Source organism: Cnephaeus nilssonii, assembly GCF_951640355.1.
Source record: "Cnephaeus nilssonii genome assembly, chromosome: 9".
Lineage (NCBI taxonomy): Eukaryota > Metazoa > Chordata > Mammalia > Chiroptera > Vespertilionidae > Cnephaeus > Cnephaeus nilssonii.
The window spans coordinates 55,845,055-55,865,649 of NC_137080.1; the positions used below are offsets into that span (position 1 = coordinate 55,845,055).

Sequence of the window (20,595 nt, forward strand, 5' to 3'; positions counted from 1 at the left end):
CGGGGTGAGGCGCGCCATGACGCAGCACGTCGAGTCGCGGAGGGCGGGGCCAACGTGACGGACAGGGAGTTAGCTGGGGAGGGGCCGGGGAAGCAGGGGAAAGTACGCATGCTCCGTTAGTTCTGCCGGAACTTCAGCACCTCAGGGACGTGACAGCTATTCTGCTTAAGATAAAAGAGTGGAACTGTTCCTTAGCCTTGGTGCTGACCGAATCTAAGACCAAATGCTTGCAGACACACCCACAAGTGTCTGTCCACTGTTAAAACAAGCACTAGCATTATACAACTTAGAATTTTGATTTCTCTGAAACTCTCTCCTCTAAGGCACCAAGCTGTTCAGGAAAGAGAAGCTTTAAAAACCAAGGTGTCAAATGCAAACTGCCCCTCCTGTGGGGTGAAGAGAAACTTCACCTTTAAGAACCCTCGCTAATGACTGACATTATGAGTCAAAGGCGTTAGTAAAGTCTTCTGCTCCATTCACCTGTTCATGAGGTTTTCCTCTTCATCTAACTTCCTGCCTTCCCTGAAAGATACAAGGAATTGTATACTGATGCAGCCCACCCCCAACTGCAGTATTTAAGAGTCCGGTTTCATTTGGATGCCACCTCTGCACTAGAGCGGCCTTATGCAAGGTACTTTAGTATATCAATGCCTCAGTTTCCCATCTGCATAATGAATTTATGTTTTAGTAAGGATTAAATAAGATGATGTAAACTACATAATACAGTGCCTAGTTAAAGGAAGGCACTCAAACGTATCATTGGGTATATAAATTAATTTGTATTTTCTTGAATTCTGAATGCATGGTATCATATAAATATGCACTCTTTGGTGGCACCCAGCTTTTTTCATCCAGCATGATGATTTTGAGATACATCATATTATTGTGGGGGGATAAGGACACATATGTAATACCTTAATCAATAAAGAAAAAAACAAAGGAAGGCACTCAATAAATGGCAGTGGTTCTTCATACTATTCCAACATATCGGTGAGAAGCACACATACCATGCAGGTAAACAACAGTCTTTAAGTCTCAAAGTTTCAGATTGGAGACCTGGTGAGTATTTTCCTTGGGGAACACACACATCCTGAGAACAGAATGCAGTGAAGGGAGAAAGTTTTCAGAAGAAATATAGTTCTAAATAACTCTCCACAGCCTCATTCCATTAATAATTTTTCCTGAGTGTGAACTATGGTTTGAACTTGCCCTATTTCAATTGCCTTGTCCTTAAAGTGCCTGTAAATTAATGTCTGTCATTTTTTTCTTCAGTTAGAAGGGAAAGTGAGGGAATATAAGTAGCCATTCAATTAAGAGGCATTTCTTAGCTAGGTAACCAATCGCAGACCTTTACCTCTGCCTATTATCATTCCGAAATATTGCAGAAACATTCTTTATTTGCAATTGAAATGTTTATTGTGAAAAAAATTGTATTTGAGCTAAAAGGAACTTCATTCATTACCATAGTTTATTCTGTTACCTTTATCTTGCAAAGTACTCTTTTTCTCTCACATTAAAAGAGTTGTATTCTTCTACAAATATACTTTAAAACACTAATCACTGAGAATTTCTTATTTCTCTTTCCATAAGAAAATGATTTCATGAGAATATCAGAGCAGAAAACTATAGCAAAGGAAAGTGATGTTGTTGGAGAATGTTTCATATCTGCCCAAATTCCCCCTTGGATAGAAAGTGGAAAAAATACTATCAAACTCTGACCTTTTGGCTGCCCTTTTTAGACTCCATTTAAGTAATGCCCATTTAGACATTTTAATTCTGGGGATTCCTCAATGTACTGCCATAAGTATTGAACACCCATGCTATTTTACTACTGGATTTAAAAACAGCAGAATAGTATTAAAGAGATAATTACTTGACTCAGCATTCCTTTAAAATGGCTAAAATTTAATAGTCCTGACACTAATTCCCATTCTCAATTACAGACAATGATTTAAAATGCTTTTCACCATCTGCTAGCAAATACATAATAATAATGTGTAATTGGGACATAAGGTGATTTTCTTCATTATCAAATAATATTCATCTGTAACTATAATATCCAATGGAAATCAATAGGAAATAGCAGATGTTACAAGATTTAGTTTGAAAATATTGTCATTCTATGCAAAAATATAACTAAATATTTGCAAAATTATTACTAAAGTAAACTTCATAGTTCGAGATCAAAATGATCTTTTGTAAGCTCCAAATGTTTACAGTACAATCAAGATATTTGTAAATGGCACCTACTTTTAAATTCCAGCATTGAATAACAGTGTAGGGATTTTTTAAAAAGGCCCAACTACTATAGTACTTACAAAATATTCATTTTATTAATAATTTACATACAAATAAATAAATTTAAAGAATTATGATACATTTGCACACTAAATTTAAATCCTACAAATGCTTAATATCATCAAAAGCAACTAATCAGATTAATTTTCACAGATCAGTTCCTCAATTTCATCTTCACTATCAGAATCTTCATAAAATGAAATTGTGGCTTGAATTGGAAAATTTTTCAGAAGAGCTTCTGCTTCTTGATATAAGTAATCATAACACTTTGATTTTGGCCAAAATAGTCTGAAAAAAGCAGACAACATAATACACTTTATCTTTTTTATATTTAGAATCCTTATACTCATGAAATGCTCAAAGTCAAGAACTCCATGTATTTTTAACAATTGATTTATGCCTTTAGACACAGTCTTAAGATATAGGTTTAAAAGTGTTACTATCACAGCTTTCGTGGAGTCTACTTGCCAAAGTATCAATAACTGGTTGATTATTTTAAATATTTATCCAAGTTGTAAATTGAGTCAAACAAATTCACACTGAGCCCTGTGTAAACCTAAGATCAATAGTTAGCTTACTTCAGGCATTATAGATATATTTATTCTTTAAAAAAACAACACAGGCTTGTCTTCCAATTTCCAAATTTCTTAGGGAAAAATTGAATCCTACCATTACATTAAAAATTCTGACAGACAACTTCAAAAAAACAATAAAATGTTATGCCCTTACACAGAGGCAGAAATTACCTAGAATCTTGCTTAAAGCTCACTCATTTAACTCTTACAGATGTAGCCAATGTAAGTTTAGAAAAGTACAAAAAGCAATATTTTTAAAAGTTTGCTTATGCACTCACAACTTGAGGTACAGCAAGGCTACCTCTGAGCCCAATCTTGATCCCATCTCCCTTCCCTTTCCCCATCCAATTAAATTTGGGACACCATATGGAGAATGAGAATGACACTGGTTTCATACAAATAATTCGCATGTAAACATGTTTATCTCAGAATTTCAAATTTTTGAAAAATACCAAACTTGCCATCTGATCTATTATTTTTCATCCAAGGAAAAGAAAAGAGGAGGTATAAGGCTGAATGCCCAACAACAGTGTAGTCATTTCAGTGTAAATAGCCCCATGAACTCATTTAATAGAGTGATTCTAACAAAGAGATGGTACATTATGCTCAGTATACTCTATTTTAAAAGGCAAAAAAAAAAATAGGCAATGTAGTTTATAACTGTTTTTAGCAATGTGGTAAAAATAGTTTACAATTTTGATGTCAAATTAGTAACCATTAATAATGCAGTCATTCAATAAATATTTCAGTGCCGGACATACTCATAATTCAAAGAAGAATAAATCATAATCCCTACTCTCAAGAAGTTGACAATTGAGTAAAAAGAATTAGAAACACACAATACTACTCAAGATAGAAAATTTTAAAAGTAAAATAAACTTAAGTACAAACATAATTCTATAGTAGTTCAGAATAGGAAAGAATTGCTTGTATACGAAACAAATTGATTTTTTTAATGTGTTACTGGAATTGCTCAACCCAAAGAATCTTGTTTAATTGTTATCATATCCTCCCCAGAATTTCTCACTGGCCATTTTTCTTCCAGGCACCCCATACATTCCTGAATTCCCCCTTCTGAATCAGTCTTCTCTGTCTCCTTTGTGGAGCTTCTTTCTCTGTATAAAGGTTAGGTGTTGGCCTTCCCCCATGGTTTTATCACAAGTGATCATCTCCCCTCTTTGACTCCCCAGAATGACCTGACCCGCTGCCATGATTTCTCCAACTGTTCATTTACCAAAACTCCCAAGTCTGCCTTTCCGCTTTAGAACTTGATGGTGATTTCCTGAATTACATATGCAGTTCCCTAATGGACATTGCCACTGGGATGCCCCATAGGCACATTAAATACCATAAATGGAAAACTGGACCCATTATCTTGCTCCCCAAATCTGTTTTAGCCCTAATTTCCAATATATTAATACAGCATTCAACCTGGTCATCAGCCACAAACTTGAGGGCCCTTCTGTCTTTTTACCTCTTCTTCATCTACCATATCCAGTACATTAGAAGCCTAAATCTATTGTCACCTAGGTATACCCTAAACTCACCCAGTCCCATTCCACCTCCAAAGCCTGAGAATGGCTCCTTATCATTCTTGTCTGAACAACAGCAATGACTTCCAACTTCACGTTGGTGTTCTAAGACCACTAGTATATACCATTTCCTCTGTGATTTTTCTGAAATATAAATCTGATCACATGACTCTTCTGGTTAAAATCCTTTGAGTAATCCCCAATACTACCTACAGGATCAGGACAAAACTCTGTACCAAGGTGCACAAGATCTGGCCTCTGGCTTCCTTGCTGGAATGACCACAGCTCCACACACCCCAATTCCAGCAACCTGATGCTCCCAGAGGAGCCATGCTGTTCCATGACCCTGTTCTCTCTCTCCCTCTGCTGTTTCTTCTGGCCCTGCCTTCCCCACCTACAAACATTGGGCTAATTTGAAGACCACAACCTATAATACACTTCCCTGACTCTTCCCCACTCCCAAGACAGAGTTAGGCACTTCATGCCCTGAAGTGTAACACTAACCAAATTGAACTCTCTCACAACACTTCCCAGGGGGGCCTGATTATTTTTTTCCTGTGTCCTGCACTAGTGCTAGCACATGGTAGGAAATCAAGCAACGTGTTATTTATAAACACATATAGATTTTACAAACATCATATAGCTCTTCTCCTAACAGCTCTCTGAAGCAGGCAAACTGCAAAATTAACCTTTCACCTGAATAAAAGCTACAGAGAATCCTACAGAAAGGCTGACTTCCTGTGATTAGAATAGGAAACTAGCTCCTCATTGTTATGCCCTACAACCTGTGATCCCTTTTATGACCCTTAGGGACCTTTAGAATTTTCATCACATTTCTATTTTGTCCTCCGGTGGCAAGCTCACTTTGCTCCATTTGCTAGAAAACTGCAACTGTGAACATCTTTCTTCCTCCTGGTTTGCAGGAGAATAAGAATATACTAGTATACACTTTGCCTGGCGTGAAGTCAATTGCATTCGGACCCCTTGACCTTAAAAAACAAACAAACAACTTTTGCAGGCGCACGATGTCAACGTTCAACTTTTACTGTATCTTCTTTCACTTTCCCTATTTATACAACATTCCTTAAGCTTTTACTGAGGGTGCGCTGATTAACAGTTCTAAGTGAGAGTGTGAGCGCCTTACATTTTTCAATTCGATGAGTAAAAGACCCCTGGGACTGGGAAGACAAAGTAACCTTGAAGATACCACCTGGAGGATTTTCCAATAGAAAAACTGCAGGACCAGCTGCTGAGCTGGGCCGTGCAAAGTCTCTGGCTCTTTCCAGGGGCTGGAGCAGCAGGAGACCTTAGGTTTGGCCTGTCACTCACCTGACTGGGTGCCTGTATCGCGAAAGCTTTCCAGAGGCTTCGGTCATCCTGGGCATCTGGGGACGTAAGGAGATGAATCATAGTTATCACTCACCTTTTTCTAGAATCTGGAAACTCGCGCGGCCAAGCGTTCCTCGCGCCCTCAGGGAATGTGACCCCAGGGCTCTCTGCAGCCTCGCTTTTGGCCCGATCCCCGTGTCGCAATGGCTCTCGCCTCATCAGCACCAACACGGCCACGGGGCAAGCGCGATCTTAAGCGAGGGGCTGGCCGGGCGCATGTCTCCCTCGGGCCGGCGTTCCCAGCCCTGGAGAACCATCTGCGCCCCTCGGAGGCGCGGCCAGCCGCGCGCGGCTCACTCACCACCTCCTCGGCGTGGTGCGGGTCCTCCTCCTCCTGCTTTCCTCGTGCGTCAACCCACGGTCTCCAGAAGCCTCCGGATCTGCGGAGTGGGGAGCAAAGGCGCGCAGAGGAGACGTGAGCCCAGACTCGGCAGAACCGATCGCAGCCGAGCGTGGACCCCGGGGAGTGGCGGGGAAGGGGAGTGGAGGGCGGGGGCGGAGAGGAGGAGCTGGAGAGGCATGGGCTGGACTGGAGGGATGCGGTAAAGGAAGTGCGGGGCGGTACCCAGAGTCCGCGCTCCCGTGCCGCGCGGGGCCGTCGGGGGCCGCGGGCTGCAGGCGGCAGCGGTGCGCGCACTCGCCGGCCCCGCTATCCGCGCGCTCCGCGGTCTCCATGGCGCAGCGGGCCCCGGCCAGCTCGCGGGAAAACCTGCCCCTTCACAAACCAGGCCCGAGCCCCGCGCGGCTTATATAGCCTCCCCGGGCCTGCTGCACATTGAGAGGTTCGCTCCCTCTCCGCCCCTCTCTGCACGGCTCGCCCCAAAAACAAAAAGGCTGCGCGTGAAGGCGAAACGGGCTGAACCCGGGTGTGAACGCGTGCAGCTCCCAAATGGCCCGGGAAGGGGTTTGTCGAGCGAGTGTTAATCGCTCTTCACACATGGCTGCGGAGAGAAAAACAACATTCGCCCGAGCAGCCAATTTCCAAGTGAAAAGATTAGGAGGGGATAAAATTAAGTGATTCTACACGTTTTGTGTATTTCTGCAAATGGGCCAAGTGGCTGGTAATTAATGCTTGACTCGCCCAAGTCTCAGGGCTTTTTGGCCTTTGGCAAATGAAACTGGTTCTGCACCCCGTACTGGAAAAATGGGATGCGAATAAATGAAAAGGAATGGCCTTAACTTCTCTTTCCGGCATAATACAAGATGGGTGAATGAATGGACCCCTTATAAAAAGAATATCTGTGTTCAGACATCTGCCTATTATTATGTGAAGATAATACGAAATTGAGAAGAGATAAATTGTACAACCTTAAATGTTCTAGCCAAGAGGGCCAGAAATTGGAGTCATAATACAATGTCGTGATTTTTCCCAACATATTATTAGTCCCCTGAAGATGTCTTGAATTTTATATATAGAATTCTATCTCTAGTTGGCAATTTGTCACTCCATGATAATTAGAAAATTATTTTGTGGGGGCAGAGTATGTATAGAATGATAATGATACCTTGAAAGTTATGATATGGGGCAAGTTAGTCAACTTCTCTGTGACCTGTTTCTCTTGTTTAAATCACCCCTCACTTACTACAGAGGTCCCTTAAGTGTGATAAATAAGTGTCGTGCTTCAAAGGAAAGATGATATATAAATGCCATATTTTTCCAAAATGTTTTAAATATTAGAGCTGACTTCCTCTTAAAAGTTGTAGATAAAAAATAAACTTTGAATGTCAGTATGGTGTCTCTGCTATTCATTCAGTTACTCATAGGAAAATAATCCATTGGGTTAATATCTAAGGCCTATTAGGAAGGTGAGATACGGTTTGCTTCATATAATGAAATCTGTAATGAGAGGTACTTAGTGTCTCTCTCAATGACCTAGAACAGTGATTTTCAACCTTTTTTATCTCATGGCACACATAAACTACTAAAATTTTATGGCACACTAATAAATATATTTTTTGCCAATCTAACAAAAAAAATAGGTCTAATTTTGATTCACTCACACCAGATAGCTATTGTTGGCTGTTGTCATTTTTTTTTTTAAATTTGACAATCTAAAGATAAAGAGGTCAGTGCCCCTGACTAAATAGGCACTGACCTTTTTATCTTGCACTCCATTAACAGATTAAAAAAATAACAACATCAAATCATCTGACCTGACTTACCTCCTATATTCTCTGTTGCCTTATCTTTGAGCCATCACCATCTCTACCCATTTCACCAGGCCAGAAAACCTGGGGGCATATGTAGTCTTCACTTTCATGTCCATCCACATTTTATGATTTGGCTAGTTCTGTAGATTTTATTCCCTAAGTACCCTCCAAATATATTCATTCTTTTTTATTATTGCAGCACACCAGTGTGCCATGGCACACGGGTTGAAAATCACTGCCCTGGAATTATTGCCCTGGAATTATGGAATATTTACTATGGTGCCTAGCACATAGAAAACTCTCAACAAATTTTAAGCTATTTAATAAAATATAGGCCTTTCACAATGTTGAGCTATTTGATCAAATGGCCCATTGTTTCACTTCTGTAAACATCTTTTGAGGTACCTGTAATATGCTAAGTACTGTGCTTTCCAGATATAATGGTGAATAAGATAGTTCCCCTCACTGTAAGAGGATATGGTCGTCACTATCTATGGCCATCACAATGGCCACATAAGCAAAAGTTTTTAAAAAGTGCCATATTAAGTAACAAAAGCACATTTTACTCAGAGAAGTGGCACAAGAGAGGAAGTAGATATGTCTGTTTGGGACAACCACAAAAGCCTTCTTACAGTAAATGGCACCTAAGTTGTAATTTCTAGAAGTTGTAATTTCAGCCAAGAAATAATATAGTGTGAGTGTGTGTGTGTGTGTGCGTGTGTGTGTGTGTCTGTGTGTGCGTGTGTGTGCGTGCAGGAGAGGGAGGAGAAGGAACAGTGCTTCTAGGGCTAGGTATTGCTAGAGCAGAGATGTGGCTAAGGAGATAGAAAGGACTTGGACTATTAAGAGCCTAGTATGCCATGCCAAAGCATTTCGGTTTTATTCTGTAAGTGCTGGTGAAGATTTTCAGCAGGAGAGTGGAATGGTCAAAGTTTGCCTTGTATGAAAATCACTCTGGCAGCCCTATGGAAGATGGATTTAAGGAAGGCTGATAATAGAGACAAGGAGATCATTTACAAAGTCAGTGCAATATTTCAGGCAACAGATAATGAGAAGATAGATATTAAGGATATACTGTACGTGAAAGAACATATTTGAGCCCTATCTGGTTTGGCTCAGTGGATAAAGTGTCAGCCCTCAGACTGAAGGGTCCTGGGTTCAGTTCTGATCAAGGGCATGTTCCTCCATTTCAGGCTGATCCCCAGCCCTGGTTGGGGTGCAGGGGGGAGGCACCAATCCATGTGTCTCTCTTACATTGATGTTTCTCTCTGTGTGTCTCTCTCCCTCCTTTCCACTCTCTCTATAAATCAATGGAAAAATATCCTCAGGTGAGGATTTAAAAAAAGAATGAATATATTTGAAGGATACTTAGGGAATAAAATCTACAGAACTAGGCAAATCATAAAATGTGGATGGACATGAAAGTGAAGACTACATATGCCCCCAGGTTTTCTGGCCTGGTGAAATGGGTAGAGATGGTGATGACTCAAAGATAAGGAAACAGAGAATATAGGAGGAAAGTCAGGTCAGATGAATTGATGTGTTTTTTTTTAATTTGTTAACTAGAGGCTCAGTACACAAAATCATGTGTGGGTACAGTCCCTAGGCCTAGCCTGCGATCAGGACCATCTTCTTCCTGCTCACCAGTTCCCAGTCCTGCCCCACCCACCACTGCCTACCCCGGTTCCCCTTGGTTCCCCATTCGCCATCCTGCGATTGGAGCCTGCGGACCAGGGGGAGGGACCGAGAGGTGGTCAATGCATCTCATAGCAACTGGTTGAGCAGTCATTCTGGTCATTACGCTGTTATGTTTGTTGGGCTTTTATTATATAGGATAGAGTGCAAGCAAAAAATTGATGAATTTGGTTTTGGATCTTGAATCAGTCAGGTCAGGCTGGGCCATATGGCAATAATAAAGAACTCCAAAATCTCACAGGCTTCACTTAATAGAGGTTTATTTCTCACTCATGCTATATGTCCAGTTTTGGTTGGTGGGAGATCTGCTGCACATCACCTTCACATAAGGATACAAGCTGATGGAACCTCTTTCCTCTGTGATGGTGCCACTTGCCATAACAGGAAGACGGGAATATAATTATGTGGATGCCAGTTTTTAAAGGCTTCCGCCTAGAAGTGACACACATCACTTCCAATATGTTTCATTGGCCAAAACAAGTCGTCTCACACCTAATTTCAAAGGAGCAGGTATACATTTCCACCATGTAACCAGAAAGAAGGGACATGGAAATAAACAGCATTATCAGAGTACCATAATCTGTCTACCAAGTATTTAGTTAACTTTCCTTCTTACATGCAAAATACTAAAAAGAAAGGAACCCAGAAGTGATCTAATAGACTTTAGAAAGCTTAGTAACACATAGGTGGAGAAGGCACCCAGGGGACAACCAGAAACGTAAGACCTAGAGGTCAGCAGGGAGTTTAGGCTAAAGATTTACATGGAATCCTAATAGACTAGGTGGCAACTAAAACTGTAGGAATTGATTGGTTTTCCCAGATAAACTTTGTAGCTTGAAAACAGAACCAAGGACAGAGCTCTGGAGAGCAACATTTAATTGTAAACTGAGAGAGTATGCAAAATAAGTAAATAAAATAAACAAAACAACTACGATCTCACTGGAAAGGAATGGTGAAGGAGGTAGAAGGTACATTTGTGGAGCAGGTGTGGTGGAAAACTGGAATGAAAGAATTTCAACAAGGAAGGAAAGGTCCAAGACATTAAGTGCCACCAAGGGATCAACAAGATAAGGATATGTGTTAATTGAATTAGGCAATTAAGGAGTTTAAGTGACTTTAAAACAACATCTTGCTTGTATGCAGACAGGACCTTTTTTTTTTTTTTTTTTTACAGTAAGCTGAACTGTAGAGGTAAAGAAATAAAAACAAGGAATGCTACCCTTTAGAGGGGAAAAAAAGAGTCAGAAGGAGAATTCTGAGTCAATAGAGGAGGTTTCTTTTCATGGTGCAAGAAAGGATAAGATGATGAGAGGAGGTAGGAGAACAGAGCCTCTAGAGAGAAGGGACTGGATGATATGGCTTATGGTCCCCTAGGAGGAAGGAAGAAATGAGGTTAGTAGCCCTGAGGAAGATTCTTATGTGTTGGAGAATGTGCATTAGTGATATACAATGATCTATATATATATAAAAGCCTAAGCGAACATCCAACCATCAGACTGTCTCCCTGGTGGCGCACTGACTACCAGGGGGCAGAGGCTCAACACAGAAGCTGCCGAGCTGCAGTGACTTGGCAGCTGTGGTTCTCAGGTTACCCACCCGGAACCAGAGAGGAGGGAGCCCGATTCCAGGGTGCGTCATCTGAGAATTGCCTTCTCACAATCTGGGACCCCTCAGGGGATGTCGGAGAGCCAGTTTTGACCTGATCTCCATAGGGCAGGCTGGGGGACCCCACTGCACAAATCCGTGCACCAGGCCTCTAGTGAGTATATAAATGGTATGTAAATGATGTAATCCACGTCTGGGAACCCTGGGGAAACAAGCTTAATCAAATATGGTGTGGAGGAGTGGTATAATGTGAGAGAACATCAATTGTCTTAAAATTGTGAAAAAAAAATGCATTACTAAAAAGAAAAAGGAAGAATCAATTGATAAATATATGGCAAGATTGACCAAGTTTAGGTAGACTGGGAAATATAAATATGGATTAATAGAGCTAGAAAATCCCAAATTTTCCATTTATAAATTCTGTTTATGCCACCTATTTACACAGGTGTTGAAACTGACTTCCAGTGTGGACAGGCCAATATTACTTATTCATGCTACATTTTAAATTAGTTTCAGAATTCTATGTGGTCCCCCCAGTGCACTTAAAATTGAGATATAATTGACATATAACATTATAATCATTTCATGTATAGTGATTTGATATTTGGTATATATTGCAAGATGATCATTACAGTAAGTCTAGTTAACATCCATCACCATGCCAATTACAAATTCTATTTCTTATGATGAGAAATTTTAAAACTTACTTTCTTAACAACTTTCAAACATGCATTAGAATATTATTAGTTATAGGCACCAGGCTATACATTACATTCCCAGGACTTCTTTTATAACTGGAAGTTTGTATCTTTTGACCACCTTCACCTATTTCACTCACCCCCACCCCCTGCCTCTCTCTGGCAACAACTAATTCATTCTCTATATCCGAGTTTGGTGTTTTGTTTTGCTTTTTAGATTCCACATGTAAGTGAGATCATACAGTATTTGCCTTTGTCTGAGTTATTTCATTTAGCATAATGCCCTCAAAGCCTGTCCATGTTGTCACAAATGGCAGGATTTTCTTCTTTTTATGGCTTAGTAATATATATATATATATATATATATATATATATATATATATATATAATCTTCTTTATCAGTGGATCAAGTTTCCATTGTTGGGTTGCTTCCAGATCTTGTCTATTATAAATAACTAGAGGCCTGGTGCACAAAATTCGTGCACTGGGGGAGGATGTCCCTCGCCTAGCCTGTACCCTCTCCAATCTGGGACCCCTCAGGGGACATCCCTCTCAAAATCTGGGACTGCTGGCTCCTAACCACTTGCCTGCCTGCCTGCCTGATTGCCCCTAGCTGCTTCTGCCTGCCAGCCCTGATCACCCCCTATCTGCTCCCTTGCTGGCCTGATTAACACCTAACTGCTCCCTTGCCAGCCCGATTGCCCCCAAATGCCCTATTTTCATGGAACTAAAGTTCTAAGACATCTAAGCCATTAACTTTTATATTTTACTAAAAGCAAGTGTTATAAATTCACATTACACATGTTGCATATGTAGCTAACATGTTTTATTGTTAGTCTTTGGATTTTTGCATGACTATAAGATGACAAAAAAAGAAGCATACCTTGAAGAAAAGGTGCTAGGTGATGTTCCCTGAGGAGGAAGAACAGAAGAGATCACAAGTACGTAAAAGCAATGTATATGTGTTTCTCTCTATTATCCAGAAAATATTAACCAATGAAATGGAAAATTAGAGTTTGAATTAGATTTCCATTTTAATGTGACCTGATGTTGCCCTGCCCTTTTCGATGGACAGGATGACCTCAGCTAGAGTATGACTTATTCTCCAATTAGAGGCTGTGGTGAGAAACAGAAGTGTTAAGGAATGCGAGGAATATAATCACTCACAGCTGCTATTGCTACCATGTGCTATCTGAATAATGTTGGTTTTGCTTGTACAAAAGCGGGGTTACTCATTTCATACACATCCCCGTTTATCCGGGATTTTATGAAAATTATTTAAGGAAAACTGTAACAGATGCCTAGTTAGTCTCCTTTTTAAAAGTGTACATACTTTTGTAGGAAAATTAATCATTTGTCTCTGAATGCCAACAGAGTTCAATTTATTAACATTTTAATATTTTATTCCAAATATATTATTGTTTTTATGCAGAAAAGTTATGAAAAAAATCCAATACAAAACCCTAAACTTAATATGCATGAGGGATCTTTTGGGAGTGATAGAAATGTCTAAAATTGGATGGGAGTGACGGGTACACAACTCTGTAACTTACTAAATGCCATTACCCTGAGCAATTAAAATGGGTGCATGTTATGGTGGGCAATGTACACCTCAAAATAAAAACTTTAAATATGACATTAAAGAGTTTCTAACCACACTCAGTCTGGACTTGAAGAACTAAACACCACAATCAAATTCAAGCCCATTTTAAATGTTTCTGAGGTGTAGGTTTTTAAGAACATGCAACTTTGGAAGGAAAAGTGGTTGTTATAATGTCTATTAGAACTTTAGAATTTGTTTGAAGGCCTCTATTGCATTTACACTGGTCTCCAGTCAGTTCTTGGGTAGTTTTACTGCAGGGCAGTCTCCCCGACATTCCATGTTGGATGTTCTGGTCAGAGCAGGTTCTTTAGAAAAGATTGTATTGGGGCTACAATAAGGAGCTAGGCCTCCAACTATTGAGTGCAGGGACAAACCATCTGTCAGGTCTTTGTCAGTGAGGTCTCCACTATGGTGGGTTCGCCAGAACTCAGGAGCACACACTGAGGCCAGTATAAAAGGAGCATTTGCATCCCCCTAACTTGGGATTGAATTAAAGAGCAAGCTAATATACTCAAGTTATTAGGAATTTTATTTTGCATCATTAAAAAGTTAACACATGAATGTATTCTAAATTTATTAGTAAGCTAATATATTCCCCCTCCCTTAAAATTGGATGGGAATTTCTGTGGTCAACATTTTATGCCAAAAAAATCTCGTTTGAGATCGTTGATTTAATTGAAGTCTTTTTTTTTTTTTAAATTTGAGGATCAGATTCTTAGCGAAAGGTGGCTTTTCAAGCTTCAGGCACTTAAGAATCTTCCCAGGTTTAAGTAAAGATAACAGTTGTGGTAAAAACTGCTTAGAACTGAGCAAAGCTAGTGTGTGTTGTTTTAAGCCAAGAAGGTGCTCACAGATGGCTCAGAGAGAGATTTAGCAAGTCTGTGCTAATCACACTCATACATGGGAATATCTCCATTGAAAACAGCCACATTTCGTTGTACCCTTCAAGTAACTTTCTTACTTGGTTAATAACAACAATTACATATATTATTAAAAGGCCTGAAATAGTCCATGCTTTATGTTATAGTTACAGTTGGATGTATATTATTAAAACCACAATGAGTCTCCTGAGGCAATTCCAATTCCAAGTATATTGAAGGTACAAAATATTTGCAGATTTGTACAAATAAACTATTATGAGTTCTTGATGGCTTCACTTCTAGACATTTCTAAACTTCTGTGCTGGTCCCAAACAGGTTCATTTTTCATACCTAATAAGCTATAAAAAATATAGAAATGTATCAATTTGACATAAAAGAAATTTTCCTATATTTTACTGTTTTACCACATTTGACACCTTATGTTAAGTATCTGTTAACTATTCAATTTTAATATTGTATATTATTAAATATCAATGCCAAAATATAATAAACACCAGGGTTTGGTTTTAAATTTTGCTTTCAGATATAGCATAAAATAGAGAGATAATTCAGAAGAGAAATCTAGACTCAAATATCTATTGATCAGCCACTATGTGCCAGGCACTGTATTAAGCTTTGTGCATACAGTATAGAATAAGACCAACATATTTTCCAGCTCTCATAGTGCTTATATTCTAAATGGGAAACAGAAAATAAACAAATGCAAAAGGAGATAATTACAGATTTGCAAGAGTGCTATAGAAAGAATTAGAAGAGTGACTTAATACAAAGTAATTAGAGGAGGTCTCTTTTAAACAGGGTGGTCAGGCAGAGCCTCTGAAGAGATGACATTTAAACTAAGACATGAAAAAAAACATTTTCTAAATGATCTATAAACCATTCCTGCTGTAGCCGGACAACACAAAATCATAGCAGAAAATATGCACCTTCCTGGTTGGCTCATACTATTAGGGGGAGACCAGACAGCTGGTATGTAGGTTGTTCCATAAAGTAAAGGACATATTGACTAATATATTTTTTGGGTATTTGTTTCTGATTTGTACTCATTATGTAGAGAACTTATTGTACTTTAGAATGAAATTGATATTCTTTAAATATGTGAATGGCTCCCAGTTTAATTGGAAGCCAAATTTTAACTGAAAGCATTAAGTTTAAAAGGTGTGATACTATAATATGTCAGCAATGACATAGGCATGATAATTAAGTAAGAAAACAAAAATGTAGTAGTATGAGGTTGAGTAGAACTGACTTTCTGTTGTTATTAAATGAGATATATATGGAATTTACAGAAGACGAAAAGTTAATAATGAACTGTCAATGAAGATTTAAGAAAATGAGACTTCCTATGCTGCTAGAAATTCAATGACTAATGATTAACTGAAAGAAAAAAAAAACAGGCAAGTATAATTTTTATAAAACTTCTCTGAAATGTTCCCATTATCCCATAATAGTCTCAGCTACTATGATGAGAAATTTCAGTTGTCATGATTGTGTAAGAACCTACTGGTTGCCTATCCCCTAAGTATTCCCCACTTCCCCCCGCCCCCATTCTTGCTAAAAGCATATGTTGGTCTTATTCTATACTGAATGCACAATTTTGTGCAGATATGAAGAAATCAAGTGCTTTTGGAAAAGCTAGGCCCTTCCTCAAACACAAAGAGAGAATCATGATTGGCCTAAGCCAATCATGGCAACCTCATTCCTCTTGCCAATGATTCGTTTGAGCAATCATGTGATCCAATTCTGATCAGTGATTTTTGAAAAGGAGTCAGTGTTAGATTGCCAGTGTGCTTGTGGAAAAGTATTTCTTGCTGCCTAAAAGAAAAGCATGTAAGGAAACACATCACTCCTCCATATTCTACCTCTTGATCTTGTATTTATGTTTGATACCAGGATTTTGAGCTAACAAAAGTTTACATGAGCCAAGATCCTGAAACTAGCAGGTTGATACTGGAATATTTTCATGCTGCAGAGCCTATCAAATAACCATCTGTGAAAACATCTAACATCTGGACTTCTATGAGAATATAAATTTTCTTATTTTACTTTTAACCTCTTTTAGGTGAGTTTTAGTTATTTCCAGTTGTATATATCTTCATTAAGTGACTGGTTTGATTCTCAGGTAGTCATAAATAGATTAACTGAACATACTCTTTGTAATCCAAATGTACAATTTATTTGGTATTTCAATATAGATATGTCAAACTACTCTCCGCACCAACAGGCGAAGTTTTTACAATGCCATGTTCCAGTTTGTAAATACAAATTGTCATCATTATATTATTGATCCTTAAAATCCTCATTGTAGAGAAAATACTACTTAGTAGTTCTTTACTTTGAAAATTAAATTTACCAAGCAGGGTATTATTATCTAAGACAGTGGTTCTAACATATTTTAGTCTCAGGACCTTTTAAAACTATTAAAATATATTGAGGATAATTATTCAAAACAAAAAGTTAAAATAAAAATTACTGAGGGCCCCCAAAACCTTTGGCTTATGTAGATTATACCTATCAATATTTACTATATTCAAAGTTAAAAGTGAGAACATTTTAAATTGCATGTTCTTATTAATTTCTTTAAAATAACAATTACCCATTGCATATTAACATAAATATGTATTTACATAAAAATATGTTCTCCAGAACTGATTTTTTTGCACATCTCTTTAATGTTTGGCTTAATAAAAGAGTATTGGATTCTCATGTCTGTTCTGCATTCAATCTGTTGCAATATGTTGTCTTGGATGCAGTGCATGGAGAAAAGCTGGCCACAAGCAGATATATCTGGAAAAGGAAGCATTTTGTGGACTTATCTGCATTCTAGAGGTTCCCCAGGAGTCCGGCACACTTAATGAACCACTGACCTCAGATAATATAGGCTTCACTGATAAGACTTTAAGAAGCCATGTTGTTTTGCCTTTCATCATCAGGTAGTCAGAAGCAAACACAGCAGATTAGAAGAGTTAGATCCAATCCTCTGTCTCCTCAGGAAAATATTACTATCCATAATAAATGTAGTTGGCTTATTCTATTAGTCAACCAAGTCTTTCTTATCTTTAAAAATTACTGAAAGCAAATTCAGGAGAAGACTGAAATGAGAAGACATGAGCTCAGAATTAATTGTGAAATGCTATATCTGGTAGTGACGAGTGTTCTTCAATAATTTTGGGATGCTCATCCTAAATACATTGCCTGGTGCACTTCTTCCCTGCTCCTTGAAGTCAGGTGTGGTCATGTGACTTCTTTGGTCAATAATATGTGAGTGGAAATGACGCATCATTTATGAATGGAAGCTTTAACAACCAATGAGCAATTTGTTATGTTCCCTACCCCCTTGTCTGAATGGAGGAGATTCCATAGGCTTGAATAAGGACAAAATGGAACAGGGCCCTCTGCTGACCAGAAGTAAACCTTTGTTGTTTTAAAGTAGTGAGATTTTTGGAGTGGCTTGTTCCTTTGGCATAACTCAGCCTGACCTGCCAGATTCACTTTACTTTATGATACATTAATGCAGAATGCTATGGAAGCAAATCATAAAATAATATAATCATAACATTAAAATCAGTATAATAAAAAAATCTCTCTATAATTTTAACAAGTTGGAATACCAGATCAAATTTACCTTTGATCAAATATTTATAGAGAAAGAAATATATTTAATGTGATCTTTGAAGCAAATTGTTATAATCATAACAATACCAAATTGGGATGTATTTCTAATGTTGCTATAGGCAACATTTTAGAGTTGTTTTTATTTAAAAATATCTTCATTCATTCTAAAATATTCATCAACTGAAACTATGTGAAGAGTCTGTTAGGCTCTAGAGAGAAACATTGCTGGGATCCATGCTCATGAAGTGAACTATCTCCTGAAAATTTCATAGAAATTATGAGTCCACATCAGATCTTGGCTCTTTGTTTAAAACAAAACAAAAACTGGTCTGGCTGGTGTGGCTCAGTGATTGAACATCAGCCTATGAACCAGGAGGTCACAGTTAGATTCCCGGTTAGTTCCCATTCAGGGCCGGGTTGCGGGCTCAATTCCCAGTAGAAGATGTGCAGGAGGCAGCCAGTTAATGATTTCTCTCACATCATTGATGTTTCTATCTCTCTCTTCCTCTCTGAAGTCAATTAAAATGCATATTTTAAAAAATACAATTGTGTTTTAAATATAAATAGAAACTCAAATTAGCAGTGATTTAAACAAAATGAAAGTTTATTTCTCTCTCATATAAAATAATCTACCAGGTTTGTCGTGACAGCTCTTTTTATTCAGGGACACACACAGTTTCCTTCTCTCCTTCTGTTCCACTCTCCTTAGGGTGTGGAGCTTGCCTTTATTGCCCAATACAGCTGCTAGAGATCCCGGCATCACATCTATATTCCAAGTAATATTATGGTAGAAGAGACAAAGAAGAGGAAAAGGGCCTATGACTGATGTTTTTTGAAGAGGTATCTTGGAAGTTGCCTTTTAACTTTAATTTTTAGTCTCTTTGGTCAGAATTTAATCACATAACCACACCTAGCTGCAAGGAAAACTGGGGAATTTATCTTTTATTATAAGCTACCCTATAGCCTTACCTAAAAAATCAGGGGATTTGTTACCAAGAAAAAATTAATATTTGTGTGGCTACTAGCAGATTCTGCCACACTTTGTTCAATAGCAGATACTACTTAAAACTACCTACAGGAAATATTACCAGAAGAAGAATTCATAAACTAGTTGGCTTCCTCTTTCATACACTCAGATTCAGTGGGCTCTGGGAGGCTGGAGCTATCTTGCCTTTGATCATAGCACTGGGTATGGTTCGAAATCAAGTTTTCTCTAAGTTTGGAAAGGGGAGATGACAGGTAAATTAGTCTACAGGGATCCCTCTTAATCACTGAATGCTACCTGGAGAAGATTATGTTCAGGAGGAAACCTTTTCCACAGTATATTGTTTTTATAAATTTTAATGTTGTATCATTTTAAACTTATGAGAAGGTGCAAAGATTCTTATATGCACTTTATCTAGGTTCACCAACTGTTAAACATTTTGCCTCACTTGGTTTATTGTTCTCTCTCTCTCTCTACACACATACACACACACACACACACACACACACACACACACACACACACACTTTTCTCAATTATTTGAAAGTAAGTTGCAGACAACATGCCCCTTTGTCCCTAAATACTTCTTGTGTGTGTATTTCAAAATCAAGATCAATTTCTTTCATAATCACAGCACAATTAACGAAATCAGGAAGTTCTACATTGATACAAGGACTATTATCTAATTCCCCAGTCCATATTCAAGTGCCACCATTTATTTCAACAATGCCTATAATGTCTTTTTTTTTTTTTTCTTTTCTTGGCCCAGGACCCAACCTAGGATCACACTTTGGGGTGAAGATTTCAACATATGAATTTTGAGGCGACACAAACATGAAGTTCTTCAAATTCTGTCTTTGAGCACCATGTAATTTTTGAGTAGTTTTTTAATAGAACACTGAAGTAAGTCCTTGGCATATGATAACTATCAAAGGTTTGGAAGCATTTAAAAATTATTTTAGATAAAGAGGCACTGGAAAGTTAAGTAACTTGTCTAAGATCACTTAGCCAAGCTAGCGGGTAACTGGCAGAGCTCAAGTTTGAACCCAAGCAACTCGACTCCAGAAACTGTGCTCTCTCACCACTGTGTTATAAAGAATTAATGACCGGGGCTAACACTGGAAGTACTCGCCAGAATGCACAGTGTCTGGGTGGCTCACCTTGGAGAGCAGGTTTCCTTTCGGGGGTGGGGTCCAAGGTCATGGATTCATCCCGTTCCCACAACAGAGGGTTACCAAGAGCCAGGCAGGTTTCAGCCCTAGGAGGGCCTGAAGTTATATGTGTACATGCTAGACAAGAAAGGTTATGTTAAGCTAGACACATAACTATTGAAAACTTTGTAACTTATATGGCAACTGATTTTTTTGTTTTATCTAAAGTTTTTAGAGTGTAATAGGCATGTTTAATCCCTCTATCATCTCAGTACAGGGCCTCACCCCCACCTCAGCCGTGCCTATTGGGATCAGATCCAGAACTTGTCAGGATCCAGCTGTGGCGGGGGAGGGCGGATTGCCAGGTGCCTGTGCTGGGGAAGGGGGAGGGGCGTCTAACTGCTGCAAGTATAGGTT

The 20,595-nt window shown here is 38.7% G+C and overlaps 1 protein-coding gene across 1 annotated transcript; it reads right to left on the reverse strand.

Moving 5' to 3' along the window:
• Nucleotides 1–2,438: 2,438 nt before the first annotated feature.
• Nucleotides 2,439–20,234, reverse strand: RIPPLY2 (ripply transcriptional repressor 2; the record flags this gene model as incomplete). The annotated part of the gene is made up of 4 exons (XM_079780652.1): nucleotides 2,439–2,586; nucleotides 5,735–5,790; nucleotides 6,096–6,174; nucleotides 20,188–20,234. Coding segments are annotated over 4 exons (330 nt in total), but the record flags the coding sequence as incomplete, so codon positions are not given.
• Nucleotides 20,235–20,595: the final 361 nt, after the last annotated feature.